This window comes from Parambassis ranga, chromosome 19, assembly GCF_900634625.1.
Source record: "Parambassis ranga chromosome 19, fParRan2.1, whole genome shotgun sequence".
In the NCBI taxonomy this organism is placed as follows: domain Eukaryota; kingdom Metazoa; phylum Chordata; class Actinopteri; family Ambassidae; genus Parambassis; species Parambassis ranga.
The window spans coordinates 19970998-19988587 of NC_041039.1; the positions used below are offsets into that span (position 1 = coordinate 19970998).

At 41.9% G+C, this 17590-nt stretch overlaps 3 protein-coding genes across 3 annotated transcripts; all 3 read right to left on the reverse strand.

Annotated features, from left to right (window-relative positions):
- Positions 1–1825: 1825 nt before the first annotated feature.
- Positions 1826–3646, reverse strand: LOC114451710 (dopamine D2-like receptor). The gene is made up of 2 exons (XM_028430506.1): positions 2153–3646; positions 1826–1984 (listed from the first exon to the last, which is right to left on the reverse strand). The coding sequence occupies exons 1-2, from the start codon at positions 3644–3646 to the stop codon at positions 1826–1828; spliced, it is 1653 nt and encodes a 550-aa protein (XP_028286307.1).
- A 2653-nt stretch (positions 3647–6299) lies between these two features.
- LOC114451711 (vertebrate ancient opsin-like) lies at positions 6300–7774 on the reverse strand. The gene is made up of 4 exons (XM_028430507.1): positions 7420–7774; positions 6851–7173; positions 6533–6778; positions 6300–6455 (listed from the first exon to the last, which is right to left on the reverse strand). The coding sequence occupies exons 1-4, from the start codon at positions 7772–7774 to the stop codon at positions 6300–6302; spliced, it is 1080 nt and encodes a 359-aa protein (XP_028286308.1).
- Positions 7775–9538: 1764 nt separating this feature from the next.
- nt5dc3 (5'-nucleotidase domain containing 3) lies at positions 9539–16032 on the reverse strand. Its single transcript, XM_028431924.1, has 14 exons — positions 15744–16032; positions 15041–15213; positions 14777–14851; positions 14627–14682; positions 14450–14540; positions 14229–14366; positions 13385–13445; positions 13134–13236; positions 12163–12264; positions 11996–12077; positions 11824–11910; positions 10655–10795; positions 10480–10544; positions 9539–10394 (listed from the first exon to the last, which is right to left on the reverse strand). Exons 1-14 carry the CDS (start codon positions 16030–16032, stop codon positions 10133–10135), a joined length of 1725 nt encoding a protein of 574 aa, XP_028287725.1. The 3' UTR covers positions 9539–10132.
- Positions 16033–17590: the final 1558 nt, after the last annotated feature.

Here is a 17590-nt window from a genome sequence, read left to right on the forward strand (position 1 = left end):
GAGGGACCACCGAGCATCAACCTGCCATAATCTAGAGGGATTATAAGATTAGCAGAGGTCGGGAAGGTTTTTTTTGAAGTAGTGATCTCATCTGATGTCAAACTCTGCATGGTATTAAAAAGATGTGGACAGCTGCCTTGGGAGTAGAAAAAAAAAGAGTGAACCAGCATATCTTGCTTCATCAAGCACAGCGGAGTGAGGAGGAGTTGGAAAATGTGGGGGTCATCGTTGTTGCCTAAACATTCTGAGGAAAAAAAACTTTATTTTTGAATATGTAATGTAGTTGTACTTGTTGTCTCTGAGTCGAGGGAGGAGGGGCAGATGTTTAAAGGTCATCCTGGATGGCCTCTGATGACAAAGCACACATTCATTACCCGAAGGCCATCTTTGTGAATATTAGACCAGTCGACTTACACATCAGAGACGTTCACTCACCACCCAGTTACATAGCTTGTTTTGAAACCCCCTCTCGATTCAATGGTTTCTCATGTTCCCCTCACTGTTGTAAATTCAGAAATCACGCATCCATCGGAATGTTGAAAAACTGTTGTGAATATTCAACGGACTCATTAACTGGTTGATGTCCTCGCTTGATGAGTAAAATATTACGACGCATCCTGACATGTTTGTGAAATGTGAAAAGTGAAAAGTCGAAAATGACAAAAAATCTGTGTTAGCTTACATATTTGACATTCTGGTATGGATCTGTGTGAGAGCCACTGATATTGATATTGAGAACTATACAGGGTATATATTAGTTAGGCCACAAAGTATAGAAGCATAAGTTACTGTTCTCGGAAACCCTTAACTAATACTAACCCTAATGTAGACACACAGACCTGGATAACCACGTGAACGAGTGGTGAGCATCAGTTTCCATTCACTTCCTCATTAAGTATAATTCTAAAGGCGAGATTTGGTAAGAGTTCACCTTGTTAAAGGGCCATTTTGTACATTTTTCATATTGTAAATATCTCAGTTAGGACTTTATCAACCGCATTTGAAGTTGGCTCCTCTTATTTCTAGATTTAGTTTGCAGTTGTTGGCATACTGTTTTTGTCTGTTAACTGGTTGAATTAAGGATTTGCATGCCGTCATTTGCAGAATTCTGTTTTATTAAAGTATGTCTCTTCTTGTTGGTTTGTCAGTAAAAATGAGATTGAAAGGAGGGAAACAAAAAACGAGCCTGATGTAAATTCTGCAACACGTTGCTTCTAATGAAATCTTGTCATGGACTACATATATAAAGAGGCGAGGAAAAGGGACAAATAAACACACATTGTGCATTTGGTGCAGTGGATAGAATAAATACTATAGCTCTACTGAAACATCTATTAAATGACCCATGTCTTTTTTTTTCTTGTAAAACAACAACATAATTAGGTGGATTTTATCATATTTTCTCCGCTTACTCAAAGAGCATCACTTATAAGTGGATGGAATAATAATTAGGTTGCTGGAGGACATGTGAGGGCCTGACTGGCCCAGCAGTAGGTCCATGCTGTGGGGTCTCTGGAGACACCTCGGTGATTGTTTGACAGAGAGCTCTGCGGCGTCCCCCTCCCGCAGAGCTGATCTCCCAGCATGTGTTGCTTCTGCTCTGCAGTGTTCAGTAACTGCTGAGAAGTCAGCCAGCATAAAATCTAAGATAAAACAGCGGCATGGGGAAAATAATGGGGCTCTTATAACCAAATAAAAAAAAACACACACACACATCTGGGGTTTAATTTAGTTGACATTTGAACATATTCATTTCACTTACACAGAGATAAGAAGTGCAGTCATTTGTGATAGTGCCACTCTAAAGCTGATAAAGGTGGAAGTATTATATTTTCTTAGCAAATATGGACTTAACCCTATTTTTGAGGCGATAAAACTCTGTCCGGAACTGAGGGTTCACTGCAGCATATATTATTGGATCACTCAGCGACGTGATGCAGGCGACAGACACAGACAGGATCTCCACGTTGTGAATGATCGTTATCTGAAAGAAATAACAGACGATATAAGAGCGGTCCTATACTCTGAGTGATAGAATACAATCTCACATGTGGCTCTTAAAAATGCAGACCAGGTCATCAACATTTCAGAAGCTTTAAAAGTTTGATTAAAATGCCTTTATCTCATTATTTTTTGGGGTATGAGGACTCACCTGTGTATTTTTGCGCTTCTGCTGAACAAAATTCAGCATGATAGTGGTGATCAGTGGCAGCCAGAACAAGAGGAAGGTTATAATGATGTAGCCAGCACGCTTGGCCATTTTACTTTCTTTCTTTTTGCTCGCTCTCTCTCTACTTGCTTTTGAAGGCATCATGCAGACAGCACCTTCCACCGGCGCCGTCTGCTGTATAGCTTCTGTTTCAGGTGCAGTCCTGGAGGCTGGAGCTAAGGAAGGCACTGAGTCGACCTCAACAGCAACAGCCTGCGCCTCTCCTGCACTGCTGTCCTTGCTTTGCTGTGGATCAGTCAGTAAGGCAGCAGTAGATTCAGGGTTTTCAGACTGTGTAGGTAATAAAACACAGGCTCTTTCTTCTGTTGCTTTCTCACTGGTCGTATTTTCTTTGGACTGCTGCTGCTCTGTGTTTAAATGGCTTGACACCTTTGTCACATTTGTGTCTGAGCTCTCGGCATCAGCAGCAGGTTCTGCGTTTGAATGCTCTGGGTTTTTAAAAGGCTTCACCTCAGTCTGGTCTGCACAGGGATGAGGTTGATTTATTTCTAAGTCACTTATCACCTGTGTATTTTTGAAGTCTTTTTGATTTTCTAAGCTGATGGAGACATTTTGTGGAGCCTGTGCAGAGGTCAGCAGAGAGGCTGAAGGATTTCTGTTGGATTCATTTGGTTCAGCAGGTGTCTGAGCAACACGTGTGCTCAGGGTCAGGTTTTGCTCAGGTTTTCCATTTTCTACACCCATGGCCGGTTCTGTCGTTTGCTTCTCTGTTGTGTCCTTTTTAGGAAGAGGAAAATTGCCTTTATCAAAGATTTTGCGATTGTGTGATCTCACAAGTGCAAATATACCAGTGTAGAATCCAATGATGACACTGAAGCAAGCTGCCCACAGTGGGAACAGCATGTACAGTCCAAAGTTGTCATAAGAGGATGATGTTTGTCTCTGTCCACCTCGGCATCTCACATGCACGGGTGAGTCTATCAAAAAAATCAGACAAACAGCAGCCACCAGAACAGCCAAGGTCCACGTGAGAGGAATCAAGACCATGATCCGCCTTTTTCGTTGACTAGCTTTGAAAGGTTGTGCAATGGCCTGGTATCTCTCTGCACTTATGCACGCCAGCGTTAACAACTGGATACAGCAGCTGAAGGAGAAGAAGGCCATTTGTGTGTCACAGATAAAACTGTCCGCATCTCCTCTTTGATACACGGTCATGACGATAGTTAACAGAATGGGGCAGTCAATCACACATCGCAAAAAGTCTACGACAGCAAGATTGACCACCAGTGCATTATTGGATGTCTGCAGTGATTTTTGGCGATACACTGCCAGTATGACAAAAATGTTTGCTACAATCCCCACAACAGAAGTGATTAACAGAATCAAGCCGTTTGCCACCACAAAGGCAATGTCAATGTATTTCTCCCAAACGGTGCTGTTCCCAGAGTCCCATGCAGGTGCAGGCTCCCCTGTCATCTCCAGGTTCAAAGTGTTCAAAGCAGTATCCTCATTTCTTTCTCTCTTGACAAAATCGCCAACATCAAGCCTGCTTCCTCCGGTCGCTGTGTATCTGCACCGAAATAATATTAATGGGTAAAAATCTGCAGCACAGACAAGTTACGCCAAAGTATCCGCCCTTTTCATTATCACTCTACAGCAGCAGTGGGTCACCTGGGAGTCCTCACTGTTCACATTCATTAAAAACTCTGCAGTGTATTCACAGCAGAGACAACTGGAAAAAAAAGACCAGTTGTTAATTAAATAGCACTTACGTAAGTATTGTCTGAGTCCTGATGATTATTTAAAAAAAAAAACAATAAGTGGAGCAAATATGATGGAGAATAATTGTGCTTTTGTGTCACTGTGTTGGATGCTGAACAGCTGTCCATTACATTTAATACAGGACCTCACAAAGGTTAAAGGCTTTGCATTAAGCGTGCCAGATGGATGACTTGGGAGTTCTTGAATTGGCTCAGGAAATAAAGGCAAGCAGTGCTGCAGGATTATGGCATGACATTGTGTAATCCTGTTTACAGATAAAGTGTGAAATGCTCTTTGCTTCAAATGTGTAAGCTTATGGACTATGCCAAATCTGGGATTAGATCAACACAATGCATTTTGCATCCTGACCCCTCTACATATTAGATTGATCAACTTATGTGAAGGGGAAGTTCGCAACCACTTAGTCTCACATAAACACACACACACACACACCACAACCACCACAAGCTGAGACGAGATTAAAAAGAAGCAACTTGAAATAAAACAAATGTCGAAAAAACACTTTATTTAGAGGCAGATTTTACAATATTTACATTCAACGAGTCAGACAGATTGTATAGAATAAAAATAGAGAAGAGAAAATCTGATGAAGCCAAACTACAATATGTCAAAGAGGGGATGATGTGTCTCTGGATGCTTATAGTCCTTACACCTGTCCTGTTAATCTGACCATTAAGACACTGATCTGTTGTTCACAGATGGAAAGCAGCAGCTGATCATACCTGGAGAGTTAAACATGACACATATCAGTATTTGTTACTAAAATATCATGATAAGATGCGTTGATTTATACGTCATTTGTTGTGGCAACTTATCACTCTGAATCCTCCTCAACTGCATGTTTGATGCATATGAAGCTTTATGACTCATTGTGGGTTTGAGCATGTGCCATGTGAGACATGATGTTCAGTGTTTGAATCTGGCCCAGAGACGTTGTGACGTTATTATGTTATCCTTCTCTGGACTGCCTAATGCTCCTCTGAATTGTCTGCAAGGATGAAAAACACAAAATAATACAAATGAAAAATTGCCAGACCACGCAGCAGGCTAACCAGGAAAAATGAAAGTATTTTACTGCTTCACTGACTCCATTGTTAAAACATGCACAAGGTTACTTGTGCAGCAGGCTGCTTTACCAAGTGCACCCAAATATCTAATATGATTTTGAGGGGAGCGATTTGAGCGAATTATGTTGCCTTTCCGACTTGAAATATTCACACAGGTGCTTAAGAGTGAAACTGCACACTGCAGCAATGTTTTGTGCTGCAGATGAGAGTTGGGGAAAAGGCAGCAGTTCCTCCATAATCCACAACAAATACAATTATTTGGCCTAGCTGTCAGTATTGATTAGATGACAGAGCTGGCTACTGCTGACTTTAATTCAATATTTTCTGCATAACAACATCACATAAGAAGCGATGCTGTGCTGTATAAAGGAAGAGCAGGAAAAAGGGGCGGCAGTCGACTATATGAATGAATATTTTATCACACAACACTCTGAAATATGAAATATCTAACACTCTTAAATGAAGAAACATCTTCTTACGCTAAAAGAAAGGTGTGGTTTATTTATGAACACAAGTCCAGGGGTCACTTCCTCTCTGTATATATGCAGTCTCTCTCTCTCTCTCTCTGTATATATGCAGTCTCTCTCTCTCTCTCTCTCTGTATATATGCAGTCTCTCTCTCTCTCTCTCTCTGTATATATGCAGTCTCTCTCTCTCTCTCTCTCTCTCTCTCTCTCTGTATATATGCAGTCTCTCTCTCTCTCTCTCTCTCTCTCTCTCTCTGTTTGATGTGTTTAGTCTGTTTTAAAATGCATATAAATGGAAAATTACAAACTACAGCTCCCACAAAAATATTCAGTGTTTTCTCTCCTTTCATGATCTGCTTTTTCTGCTTGGCTCTTTTCCTACATTCATACACGGCTGAAAAACATCAATGTGAAAAAGGCAACAGTTTACATGATCTAAGACAAAACACAGGAGTAAAACTGCCTCATTAAATATTCTTATTGTTTCAGAACAAAAACAGATTGACAGCTATAAACACACCCTGCTCTATAATGTAATTCAATTCAGTCAACTAGTCTCAGAAATCTATACAAAACAAAAAGTGAACAAAATAAGCGTTTGCCAATCAACTGCGCTGTTGCATAATAAGGTTTTTCCTGTTATTTTGTCCACCTTCTGAAAATCAGTCTCCGAGCTGATTCTGTCCTCACTGGGCAACAGTGGTGACCTCTGTGAAAGACACAGGCCTATCAGGAGTTCAGGTCTGTGTCATTGATGAGGCAGCAGTAAACACTGACAGCCATGGCAGCCTCTTTGTTTTTTGCTGGTGAGAGTCACATGGGCAGCACCTTGCTGTGCTTGTTGACGTTCCTGTTCAGGGAAGACAGCCAGCTCCTCCTGTTCAAGGAGCTCATGTGGATGCTGACGCTGGTGGGACCGCGGGGAATGTAGCGTCCGCACGACAGCACCTCCAGAGCGCAGTCACGGAACTGGTGGACATAAAAACACACTTAATGAGGAGTGAAAACAGACCACTTGCACACCAGGCATGCATGCGGCTGCTTACCTGTTTGTTGGAAAGGAAGTAGATGATGGGGTTATAGACTGGGCTGGTCTTGGCGAAGTACATGGGCATGGTGGCGACCAGTGGAGGGATGTACAGCTCTGGATCCACAACTACCACTACTGACAATGCAGTGTAGGGCACCCAGCAGACAAAAAAGGATATGATCATGGCCAGAACCATGCTGATGGCGTGGTCATTTTCCTTCTGGCTAGAGCGCCCACCCTGGAGCTCCACGCTGCGGTTCAGCTGATAAAATGCAAAATGAATGCCTGGTAAAAACCTGGTTTTAGTTACAAACAATGAATGACATGAGCCCACCTTATTCATGGATGTCAAGACTTTGGAGTAACAGTAGATGATGATGGCAACGGGGAAGATGAAGCAGAAGAGCGTGTAGAGGATCAGATAGCTGTAGTTGCTCCATGATCTCTCTTCCCAGGCCAGAGAGCAAGAAGTCTGGACGCCCTCAGGTCCGTAGGAGCTCCAGCCAAACAACGGAGCCATAGCCCAAAACAAGCAGAAAGTCCAGACAAACAGCAGCCCAATGATGCTTCTCCTCATGCTCAGCTTCAACCCGGCTTTGCACACCACGTTGTAACGCTCGTAGGAAAGAAGAGTGAGAGTGCAGAGAGACACCAGACCTAGGAGAAAGAAACAAATACATCAGCACAGGGAGACTTTTCAGCACAGATGGAGTTTATCTGATTGGAATGATTATCTCTAGGACAAGCGGGCAACTGAGGAAACAGTCATAATGGTGCAGCTTAAATCTTCAGGAATATTTCAGTTGACAAGGTCAAGAACGAACCTCCAAACCTCACCCTCCATCTGAAGAGAGAACTGAAACTACTGCAAAGAGACAAATCCCTCCTCGGGGCCACACTTACCAAAATAATTGACTGAAAATCCTTGAAACACACAGACCGCGTGGTCATTAAAATAAGAGCCTCGGTAGTTTGTGATGGTGACGACCAGGGAGCCGCAGAGGCCGATCATGAGGTCAGACACGGCGAGGCTCAGGAGGAGAATGTTCATGGGATGCAGCAGGAAGGGATTCTTCAGCATCACGGTGATGACGAGGCCGTTGTTAAAGACTGACAGCACCGTGTTGAGGAACATCAGGAAGGCGAGTATACTGTAGCCCACCCGGGGGAAGATGGTGGGGGCTACGGTCATTAGCTCAGAATGGAAGGTCACAGGTGGAGAAGAGTCGGAGCTCCACGGCGTGCTGGTGGTGTCCATGGTGGCTGTGATGAAGCTCAAACCAGAGACTCAATCTCTGCTCGGCTCAGGATCCAGAGTCATTGATTTTTATCATTTCTGATCCCTTATTGTCCAAGATCTGAAATCTCCACCTGCCTGATGGAGATAGAGCCAAATGCAATATGGGAAATTGGTCGGTAACAAGATTTGTGAGGGATTAAACCCAATAAACCCGCTGCTATAATTGTAATTAGAAGGTAGAGTGGTTACAACCAAGGGATCAATTAGTCTTTAAAATTCATTTTCAAATTATGAAACCTTTTGCTGTTTATGTAGCTATATCTATATCTAATGGCACTATAACAAAAACAGGAGTGGGCCACACATTCAATAAACATGTTAATAAAACCATTCAATAAGAGACAGAAGCACTGGCCACTTCCAGTTTAATAAATAGTCAAATAAAACATATAAATACATCAAAACTACAAAAACACAAATGAGGTTTTGGTTGCGGCCACTAACATTTTCCCTTTTTTTTAATTCATCAAAAAAAAAAAGCATTTCACCATTTTCTGTAGGTGTCAAACATAAGAGACTCACACCGCGGCTGCGTTCACAGATCAAATAGCGACATTCGTGCTAAATATAGCAGTGACACTCTTCCATCATGAGAAATATTAACATTCCTCATGCGCAAAACAGAAACATGCACAGGCTGGGCTGTGTGTGAAAATTGCTAAAACAATTGCATACAAAATCTCAGAACATCAAAGTGCAGCGCATAATGACATTAACCAAGATGATGGCTGGCAAATTTTGAGAAAAAGATATATTTCCATAAATTATATCAGGACATTACAAACATATATACACACACACACAACAGTAATGTGAAGGAGAGATTAAGGCAACAGAGTCTGTGATGTAGATGTAAATTTCCACTGCACCAACTGACGCAAAGGACAAAAAGGCAAAGATAATCTGCACAGCGCATGCTACAGAAATACAAAAGCTTGATGTGTGACTGCCCCCTAGTGTTCAGACTGTGTAAAGCACATGATGTGTAATCTCACTAACTCCATACCCCCCCTCCTCCAATCTCTCTCTTTCTCTCTCTCTCTCTCTCTCTCTCCCTCATACACACACACACACACACACACACACACACACACACACACACACACACACACACACACTTTGGACTAAAACAGCTCTAGATCCATGGTTCTTCTTACGACTGAATTTACATACACACCTAAGTTAAAGCAGATTTTAAATTGTTTACACAACTGTTGCTAATTGTACTCTTGTCTAAAATGTTGCATGCATGATTAAAAACACAAAACAAACTTCTAAATAACTCTAAAAACAAAATAAAGTCAGTTATTTCACAATAGGACAGAAGATAGAAGATGCCAGGAACAAACTGTCTGGTTATCATGAGTTGGTGAGTTACTCCTTATTATCAAATAGTTAATGATTACTTAGCTGATTAGTAAATTTACTCTTCAGGAAGTAATTATCAAAGATCAAAGATGTGGTAATAAGGGACAACTAACTACTTTCTTCTGTATTGAAATGAACATACGGAGATGGGTAATTATTTAATATGTAGTGTCGAGAGTATCAATGACGGACACGGCTGATCTGTGACATAATATTTATACTGTATTATCACACACCCCCTGTTGAAATAATTAGTGATGGATAAACCCCAAATTTCCCAGAGGGACCTTCCCAAAGGGATTAATAAAGTATATTCTATTCTATTCTAATTGCTCACTAGTTTTGTGTTCACTAGCTGTTCACTGCTGGTTTAGAGTTTATCAAGACCTACCATGAAAAAAATGTATACTTCCATAATGATTAATAAATAGACGATCTGCCAGTTTGTGCTCTATTATATAGTCCACCATTAACTATTTAATCATTCTCCCTATACCTTGTTTAACTAATCATCAATCACAACAGTTAGTTGTACATTTGTTTCCTGGTACCTACTCAGACTTTGTGTTCTCAGTAGTGGGTAGTCTTTGTTTTGATCTCGGTCCCTGCATTCTGGCTTGTATAATTTGTCTTGTTTTTCATGTACTGTTAACCATTGTGTACATACAGTCAGAACATACTCTACTGTGGGCAGCTTGCTAAATTTTAATATTGTTGACACTATGGGGTGTGTTGGTGTTGCTTTGAAATGTTTTTTTTGTTTTTTAAGAATCTATTAGGGTGGCATATTGCAAAGAATTGTGGGTCAGCGTAGCCTGAAGTGCATGCTGCTTTACATGCTGGAAAGTCTAACTGGATGTAGGGGGACATCCGGCTACTGCATGTACTATTTTTCTGGCATTATAAACAGCACAGTAGTATAGATGTGTGAGCCACAGTCTGTTTTCTTCAGACTCTGCTTTGGCCCTGTGGAGTTGCTGAGGACATACTCAAACTGGCAGGACTGTATTCAGGCCAGAAAGGGGACTCGTGCTGCAGAGGAGTGCGCCGAGGAAAGAACGTGTGCTGGAAGTCGTAGTTGAGCAGGCAGCTGATGGAGGCCATGTAGATGTCAGCAAAGCGTGAGAGTCGGCGTGAGAAGTAGGTGGGGTTGTGGTATGTCCGGAAGAGACTCCCAAACTGAGCATTGAAGATGTCTTTCGTCTGTGGCCTGTTGAGTAAACACATAATGCGGTTAGATCCGTTTAAGGAACACTAGGTAAACAATTTATTCAAGGTGGCGTTATCTTCATCACCTCATGGCGTCTCTTTCTCTGATCCACTCATCCACTACAGCTTGAGATGCTGGATCCCTGTGCACCTGTTTGGCAGTAGTGCAGCATATAAGCATATAAGAAGCATATAAGAACACACACAGAGATAAGGCAAAAAAGGACTAGACATACAATCTACTGCAGTAACTCTCCTGACCTGCATCTGTTCGATAAGTCCCGTCAGTGCCTGTAACCACGTCATCATGTGCACATACTGCTCCGTGTTCATGATCTTGATCTCCTTCCTCAGTTCGGGTATGATGGCGCCTGTCCTCCAGCCGTGTTTCAGTGTTAGATCCTGGTGAACAAAGATTCACTTTGAGCTGGATGCACTACAGTGTGCAACACATTAAAAAAAGCACACACTCAATATGTGGGGTATAAGGTATATCATAATCAGCAGGTCACAATAGATCTTTGTTGTCACAGTACATCTAACAGCACCAATACGAAATCAATAAAGCCACACAAAGGAGACAAAGGAAAATTGCCAAACACAGTTCTGTTCTATCAGAAGAGACAGGTGACTGAAACAGGGTAGTGAGTATAACACACAAACTTTGTGTAATTAAAATAACTCCATAGTAACTCAGAGATGCTTCTTGTCTGCGCCCACTCGCGGTTAACGATCCCGTTCTACAGCCAGAGAGCTTGACTGAAAGCTGAGTTTGGTGAAAACCACAAACGCCAGGTTTCATCTCTCTAAACAGTCAAGACAACATAATTGACTCCTGGCTGCCAGCCACGGACATGGCACTGTGCCAAGAGATGTAAACATCTATTATCACCCTTTACAGCTGATATATATATATATATATATATATATATATATATATATATATATATATATCTTTGCGATGCAGTAGAAGAAAACTGATTTATTTTAACACCAGATCAGGTACAGCTGCTGGTCTGTTGCTGGGTTACAAGTATAAAAAAAGGTAAATGAGCTGCAGCAATGCTCATTACTGTAGATGTGTAAGGTATGACATGTCAGGAGTCATTAAAATCACTCAGTCAGACCCAGTGTACTGCTTCAGTAACACAGCTTTAACACATTTCACATTTAGTACCAATATTCTATTTCTAGCAGCTGCTCGGTGTCTCACTGCATCTTCTCACAGAGCGGTAAGATTTAGCCTGTTATAAATATTAACATCGGCAGGATCAGCCCTTTAAGTGCAGAGGAAACACATTTACCATTGTAAATGGAGCATGGTCAGAGCAGGGTGCCCCTCTTTATCCAACATCATAATTTTTCATACTACACTGATCGGTGTGGTTATAATGACTCCTTTGTTGTAAATATGCCTGAATGCTTCTTACTGCCAAGTCGCTGTAGATGTGATCTCCAAAGTAGAGCACTTTGGATCCTATCCAGCCAGTGAGTCTGAGGAACTCGTAAAGGTTTCCCTGGAGATCAAACACATACATTCAAAACCACACGTTGTTTCATGAGGCGTATTCACGGTAATTTAATAGAAATGTTAAACTGCACCTGTTTGTAGATCTGCCCCTTTTCTAGTCTGTGAATTCGGTCCCACAGCAAAGCGCCTTTGTCCGTCACTCGCCTGAAAGGCCTGTGACAAAATACAGACGAATGTTATCCAATAGGGCCGGCCATAATGGGAACATGCTATGAGCTGCATACACAAACGTACTTACTTTCTCCTGTCATTGAAAAAACTAGGTTTATCTGCTTGAACAATAACTACATCAAACAGGTCCCTCCAGTCCTTCCCTACTATGTAGTTCATTCCTCGGTCCCTGCGGATGACAGAAATTCACAACTTTACGTTGTCAGCAACTTCTTAAAGCTCATTATGTGGGCACAATAACACTTCAGCCGAGGGCACGGTTACAGTTTGTAGAAGGGAGTGAATTTTAGCAAACCTGGCACATTTAGTCCCTTCCTAACCAAAAAGAAGTCCACAGCAGCGGTCAAAATGGCGACCACAGAGGCTGATGTTGTCTTTAATTTTCATTAACCCACAGAGAAACACCACCACAACAACATGTTTTGACTTCACTTCAATATGAGAGGCGTATATATATTTCCATCTACCGGTACCTCGGCCATAAACCTATCAGTCATTAATGTGATTTCAAATCAACCGCGGTGAAAATGTCAGAATGTTTGCATGAGCCAGACTGAAGTCTGCAGACTCTCATTATTTTTATTAGTCATTTTTTTCAATATTTATTCATTAAAATATTTAAGTGCAGTTCCTGCAGTTTGGAATTTGCATTAATAAAACCGTGCACATTTCCAGCGTGTGTACAGCCCCTCCTCTTGTTGCTGCGATGACTCAGAGTGTGTGTGTGTGTGTGTGTGTGTGTGACTAATAAATTCAAGGACATCATTTCAGAGATTTGGGCTCTGGGAAGCCTTTTGATGTTGGAAATGCATGCTGCCACTCCTTTTCCTGCAAACAACCCCTGACTTCAAAACACTTCATAGTCAATGACTTACATACTTACATTGCTAATACTAGACCAGTGATGTGTGTTTGCCCAACCATAAACATTGGGGGGGGGGGGGGGGGTGCCAGCAATTAAACACCAGTACAGCAATATATGACATTTATAATGAATCCTTCAAACAAACACTTGGCACTGTGTTTGCTCACACTTACACAAAGTCAAAGGGGCTGTTGGTAATGAGGAACATCTTTTTTCCATGCTCTGACAGCTTCTTCAGCACAGCGTGGCTCTGCTCACCGTAGCAAATGTATTTCTCTGTAAAAAGACAGGAGAAGATGCCCACATGAGGCTGATAACTGATTTTTATTTGTACATCATGGCTTAATTTTTGCAGCAACTCAAATGTGACTGCATCATTTCTTTCATTAGAACAAACAATGCATAATAAATCCAAGCACATTACCGATATCTGCCTCCACGGCGCGGTACATGATGCCTTTGACGTGAACATCTCTAATAGCTTCCTGTGAAGAGGGGGGGAAAGCAAACAGCCTTCAGCCACAAAGTCATGACTTCAGCGTCACCGTGTTAACATTCAGCTCCAACAGCAACTGTGTATATAAACTTGGAAGTACAAAGAAAGTGCACCTCTGAATACAAATTAAATATGAAGAAAGCAAGCCCTGGAGTTGAGTTGTTTTGGTGACACAGTGAGAATAGGATGTGCTCACAGAGAACCTTTGCATTTTAAAAGGCAAAACTTATCATACACAAAGATTATTTGATGCACAGAAAAGTCAAGGGGGGAAATAAAGAGGTCAATTTTTGATTTAAAAGCTTGGAAGAATAACTGAAAGATTAAGGAGTGTGTCCTTGAAAAGAGAAGCATTCGTGGAAAAGAGAGTATGTGTGAGAGCTTTTAAAGACAACGATCTGTCACATAGAAGAGACAGCACCAGCGTGATTGCACGCCTCAAAGGAAGAGCACAGCGCCGGTTTCTCGCCCCTTCTCCCTGCAAAGTAGCAGAGCCACCAGAGAACAGACGCAGATGTCTGGAGGCGAGCAGGACTAAAATTAGACACTGGTTTTCGGAGCTAAAATTAAGACGGCACCGCATGGCTGGAGTATCACAGCACACTGCAAACATGTAAATACATAATAATAATAATAATATTCATGCACATGTGGCCTGATATCCTGTATTTACATACACCGGCCTTTGGGAGATGCAATCAAAAGGGGAAGAAGAGCGCTGCTGAATCATTTCATCACAACCGAAACACCGAATGATAACGGGACAGCTCACCTTCACATCTTTGTAGAGGTGGACCGGCTCATAGTCAATGTTGTGCCTCATGAAGAAGTCATTGACGCACGACAGCAGCGTCATCTCCGGCAGGGAGAATATGTCCATGAACTGCTTCATGGTGTGGCCATGTGAACTCTGCAGGACAGCGGTCCATCCATCATTACATTTATTATTATTGTTCTATTATGTGCGCAGTACCTGCACTAAGTGATCATCACCTTGCCGTAGAAGTCACTCATGTTCTCTAGAGGCACGTGACAGCCTTCATACATGGCAATTACTTCCTCATCAGGGACTGGATGGAGACCCCTGAATTGAGAAACGATGAAATGTCAGAACATACTATACCACAGAGACGACTTTATACTTTATATCACTCAAGTGAGAGGTAATACCTGTACACAGTTCCCAATTGGATATAGTGAAAAGCATCTATTTTCATCAGCAGTGCCTGTAGGTGAATTAAATATGAAGTTAGCTTACATTTAAAAAAAAAAAAAATACTCAAATATTTTGAGTTAGGCTGTAAAAAAACCTCTTCTCACCTTCTGGACATCGTAGTGAAGCCCCCTTACAGCAAAATTTGGAATATACTCGTACTTTCGCAGACCCTCTGGATACTAACGAAGAAGAAAATCAAATATTTGAATTACTATAAGACAAACAAATGTTGACAGCAGTCAACAATTTAAGCCTTAAAATACACATTTCTACATGCTTTTTTTACTGTGAAATATGATCTACCTTTTATATGTCTAATATATTGTCCTATTAATGTTAAACCACATCTATAGGGAGTCGGTGCTCACCCTGTGTTTAGCTATGAGGATGTCCCGTGCTATGTTAAAGATGAGGGTGTGGAGATGGCTGGAATAAAACGCCAGGGTGTAGTCATAGTCGAAGCCGTAGATCTCTATGTCTCGCAGGCTCATCTCATTGTTGGCAAATATGGTGTCCGGGTTCACAGAGTTGGTGGATATAACTGAAAAGAGATGGGGTCATCTTACAGTTTTAATGAAGCTGAGTGGTGTCACAGCTTGAATAGACAACAGTGGAGTCACCTGCTGTCTTCAATAAGTCCGTAACTAGTTTGTGAAATACAATGCTGGAAAGTAAATACACAATAGTCCCATTGTTATTGGAATTTATGGAACTAGTACCTCAAACTATTTGGATTTAGACAGAATAATATGAACAATATATAATTAAATGCTGTATAAATTCACCACAAACATTCTCTTTCTGAAGTTTTCAATATGAAACACACTTGAAGTTGCACCTTATGGCTCCAGACCTGCATACAGGCCGTATGTGTGTGTGTTAACACATTTAATATTCAGGGAAGCTCCTTTAAGACGGGGGCTCTGATTGGCTGCTACAACATAACTTCACATACATGACTGCAGCATGGAAACTGTTTCCATGTTTCCAGGTTGTGTGCACTGATTGAAAGGCTATATAAATAGCACATTGTGCTATTAGTCATCTTGTTATAAAGCGTCAAGCATTTACCTTCAGTCTGCCTCTTGGTCTCATTGTAAACAGACCACAGTCTTTCTGTCATGTCCTGTCCGCCCGTGGACATGCTACATACAGATGCTGCGTAGTTTTTGGCTCTTGGCTGCTGGGACAGTAGCCGATTGACTCCCCGGGATAGCGAACTGACGTTCCGTTTCCATAATCGAGACCTGAATGATCGGTGGTGTAAACCCTGAAAAACATTACTACAGACAACATTCGCCCGCTGCAGACAGTCCAGGTGCTTCAGTAGAGACCGAAGGGACACTGACAAGGGCGCCATGGCTCTGTTGTGTGGCGTGGTGGGCCGTGTGGAGGTCGCGGTGGACTCCCAGACGACTGCATGCGGTGACAGGATCCTCTGTAGAAGCCGAAACTGTCCCTTCTGTGGCTGTTACACGTCACTTCCGTGTTTGGTAAAGCTCACGGCCAACCAGCCAATCAGAGGCCGGTGCGTCTGGCGTTGGTTCACTCCCTGCTGTCCCTCATCCAGTTACAAAATCTATGTGTTAAATACGCACAATCCAGAAAACGACCCGCCATTATACTGCAGCAGGGGCGTAGGAAGCATTAAAAATGTGGGTGGGGGACACCTTCTGTGGGTGGGTGGTGAAAAAAAGTACATTAGTATATTATGAAATATAATATAATAATATGAAATAATTGCAATTTCCTTCGGATTTTAACAGGTTGTTAAACACCTATTTTACCTACAGAAGTAAACACTTAATGACTATTTTAGAGACAGATTCAACAAAAACACATTTATTCTAAAAACAGTGACAAACAGAAACTAATTCCAAGTGAGACAAAAGTTTTGTCAACCACACTGGTGCTACTACACTAACAGATTATTATCTCTCATTTACAGAGACAAAAGGCTGGCAAATCCCTCCCTCATGCCCACCTGATAGAGTTTTCCCGTCATCACTCACCTCAGTAATAGAACACTGGCCCTGCATGATGGCCCTGCCTCTGACTCTCACTCTCAGTACCAACCTCAAATATCAAGAGATGGAGATAGATTGTGCTTTACTTTTCAATTAACAACCAATATAAGTGATCTTTAATCAATCAATTATCAATGAAGTAACATCAGCATAGTTTGTTTGAACACAGTTCTCATCATCTGAGTTTCAAAAAGTTGTATAATGATGCACACACTGCCTTATCTGCTACATCAGTGTTTCCCTGTTCATATAATGCCCCACTGTGTCCTGATGGTCCATCACATTTATTTTATTCTTGCTGATAAGAATACGAGCAGGCGGCTATGTGCACTGGTGAGGCAAGGCTGACGCTAGCAGGCTAACAGAAGCTAACCTGGCCTCATTACAATATGGGTTAATGCTGAAAACAACTCTAACTCTCTGTGTCTTTGTTGGGAATCTCCTCATGTCCACTGTGTGTGGAGAGGCAGCAGAAAAGGCAAACAACATGTCGCCAGACACATAATACCGTCTACTGTAACTAAAGTAGCTTCCTCCCAGCTTTTCTAAGTTGATTTAACATCAACCTAATGTCACCTGGGGCCATGTAACAAAACAGTAAGGCTTTAGCATGAGCTGGACTTTGTGGGACGGCACTGACATTACCTCCTCCAGCTTGGAGCAGCACTGACGGTTCTCTTTACGTTGTTTTACACTCGCTCGAAGAAAGCCACTGGCTTCGTTAGGTCCGTTACTATAGTAACGGTATTGTAGCGCTGTGGTAACCAGGTAAACGAGGAGTGGATTTCAGTGGTGAGGTTATTCTCTAATGAATCAAGTGGAACGGACTTTTTCACGAGCAATCGAAACAGCGTTAGGTGGAGTTTCCTACTCAGTAAATTTGGGGGGGAC

What these genes read in the sequence shown, in the direction of transcription:
- LOC114451710 (XM_028430506.1), bottom strand. Translation starts at nt 3,646, where the DNA reads ATGACAGGGGAGCCTGCACCTGCATGGGACTCTGGGAACAGCACCGTT. An exon ending in AGAAGCGCAAAAATACACAG is followed by an intron (nt 1,985 to 2,152) that starts GTGAGTCCTCAT and finishes TATTTCTTTCAG; the next exon opens with ATAACGATCATTCACAACGT.
- nt5dc3 (XM_028431924.1), bottom strand. Translation starts at nt 16,032, where the DNA reads ATGGCGCCCTTGTCAGTGTCCCTTCGGTCTCTACTGAAGCACCTGGAC. An exon ending in TCCTCATAGCTAAACACAGG is followed by an intron (nt 14,852 to 15,040) that starts GTGAGCACCGAC and finishes CTTCTTCGTTAG; the next exon opens with TATCCAGAGGGTCTGCGAAA. An exon ending in TGAGTGACTTCTACGGCAAG is followed by an intron (nt 14,367 to 14,449) that starts GTGATGATCACT and finishes GCTGTCCTGCAG; the next exon opens with AGTTCACATGGCCACACCAT.
- LOC114451711 (XM_028430507.1), bottom strand. Translation starts at nt 7,774, where the DNA reads ATGGACACCACCAGCACGCCGTGGAGCTCCGACTCTTCTCCACCTGTG. An exon ending in TCTTGACATCCATGAATAAG is followed by an intron (nt 6,779 to 6,850) that starts GTGGGCTCATGT and finishes GCATTTTATCAG; the next exon opens with CTGAACCGCAGCGTGGAGCT. An exon ending in ACTTCCTTTCCAACAAACAG is followed by an intron (nt 6,456 to 6,532) that starts GTAAGCAGCCGC and finishes TATGTCCACCAG; the next exon opens with TTCCGTGACTGCGCTCTGGA.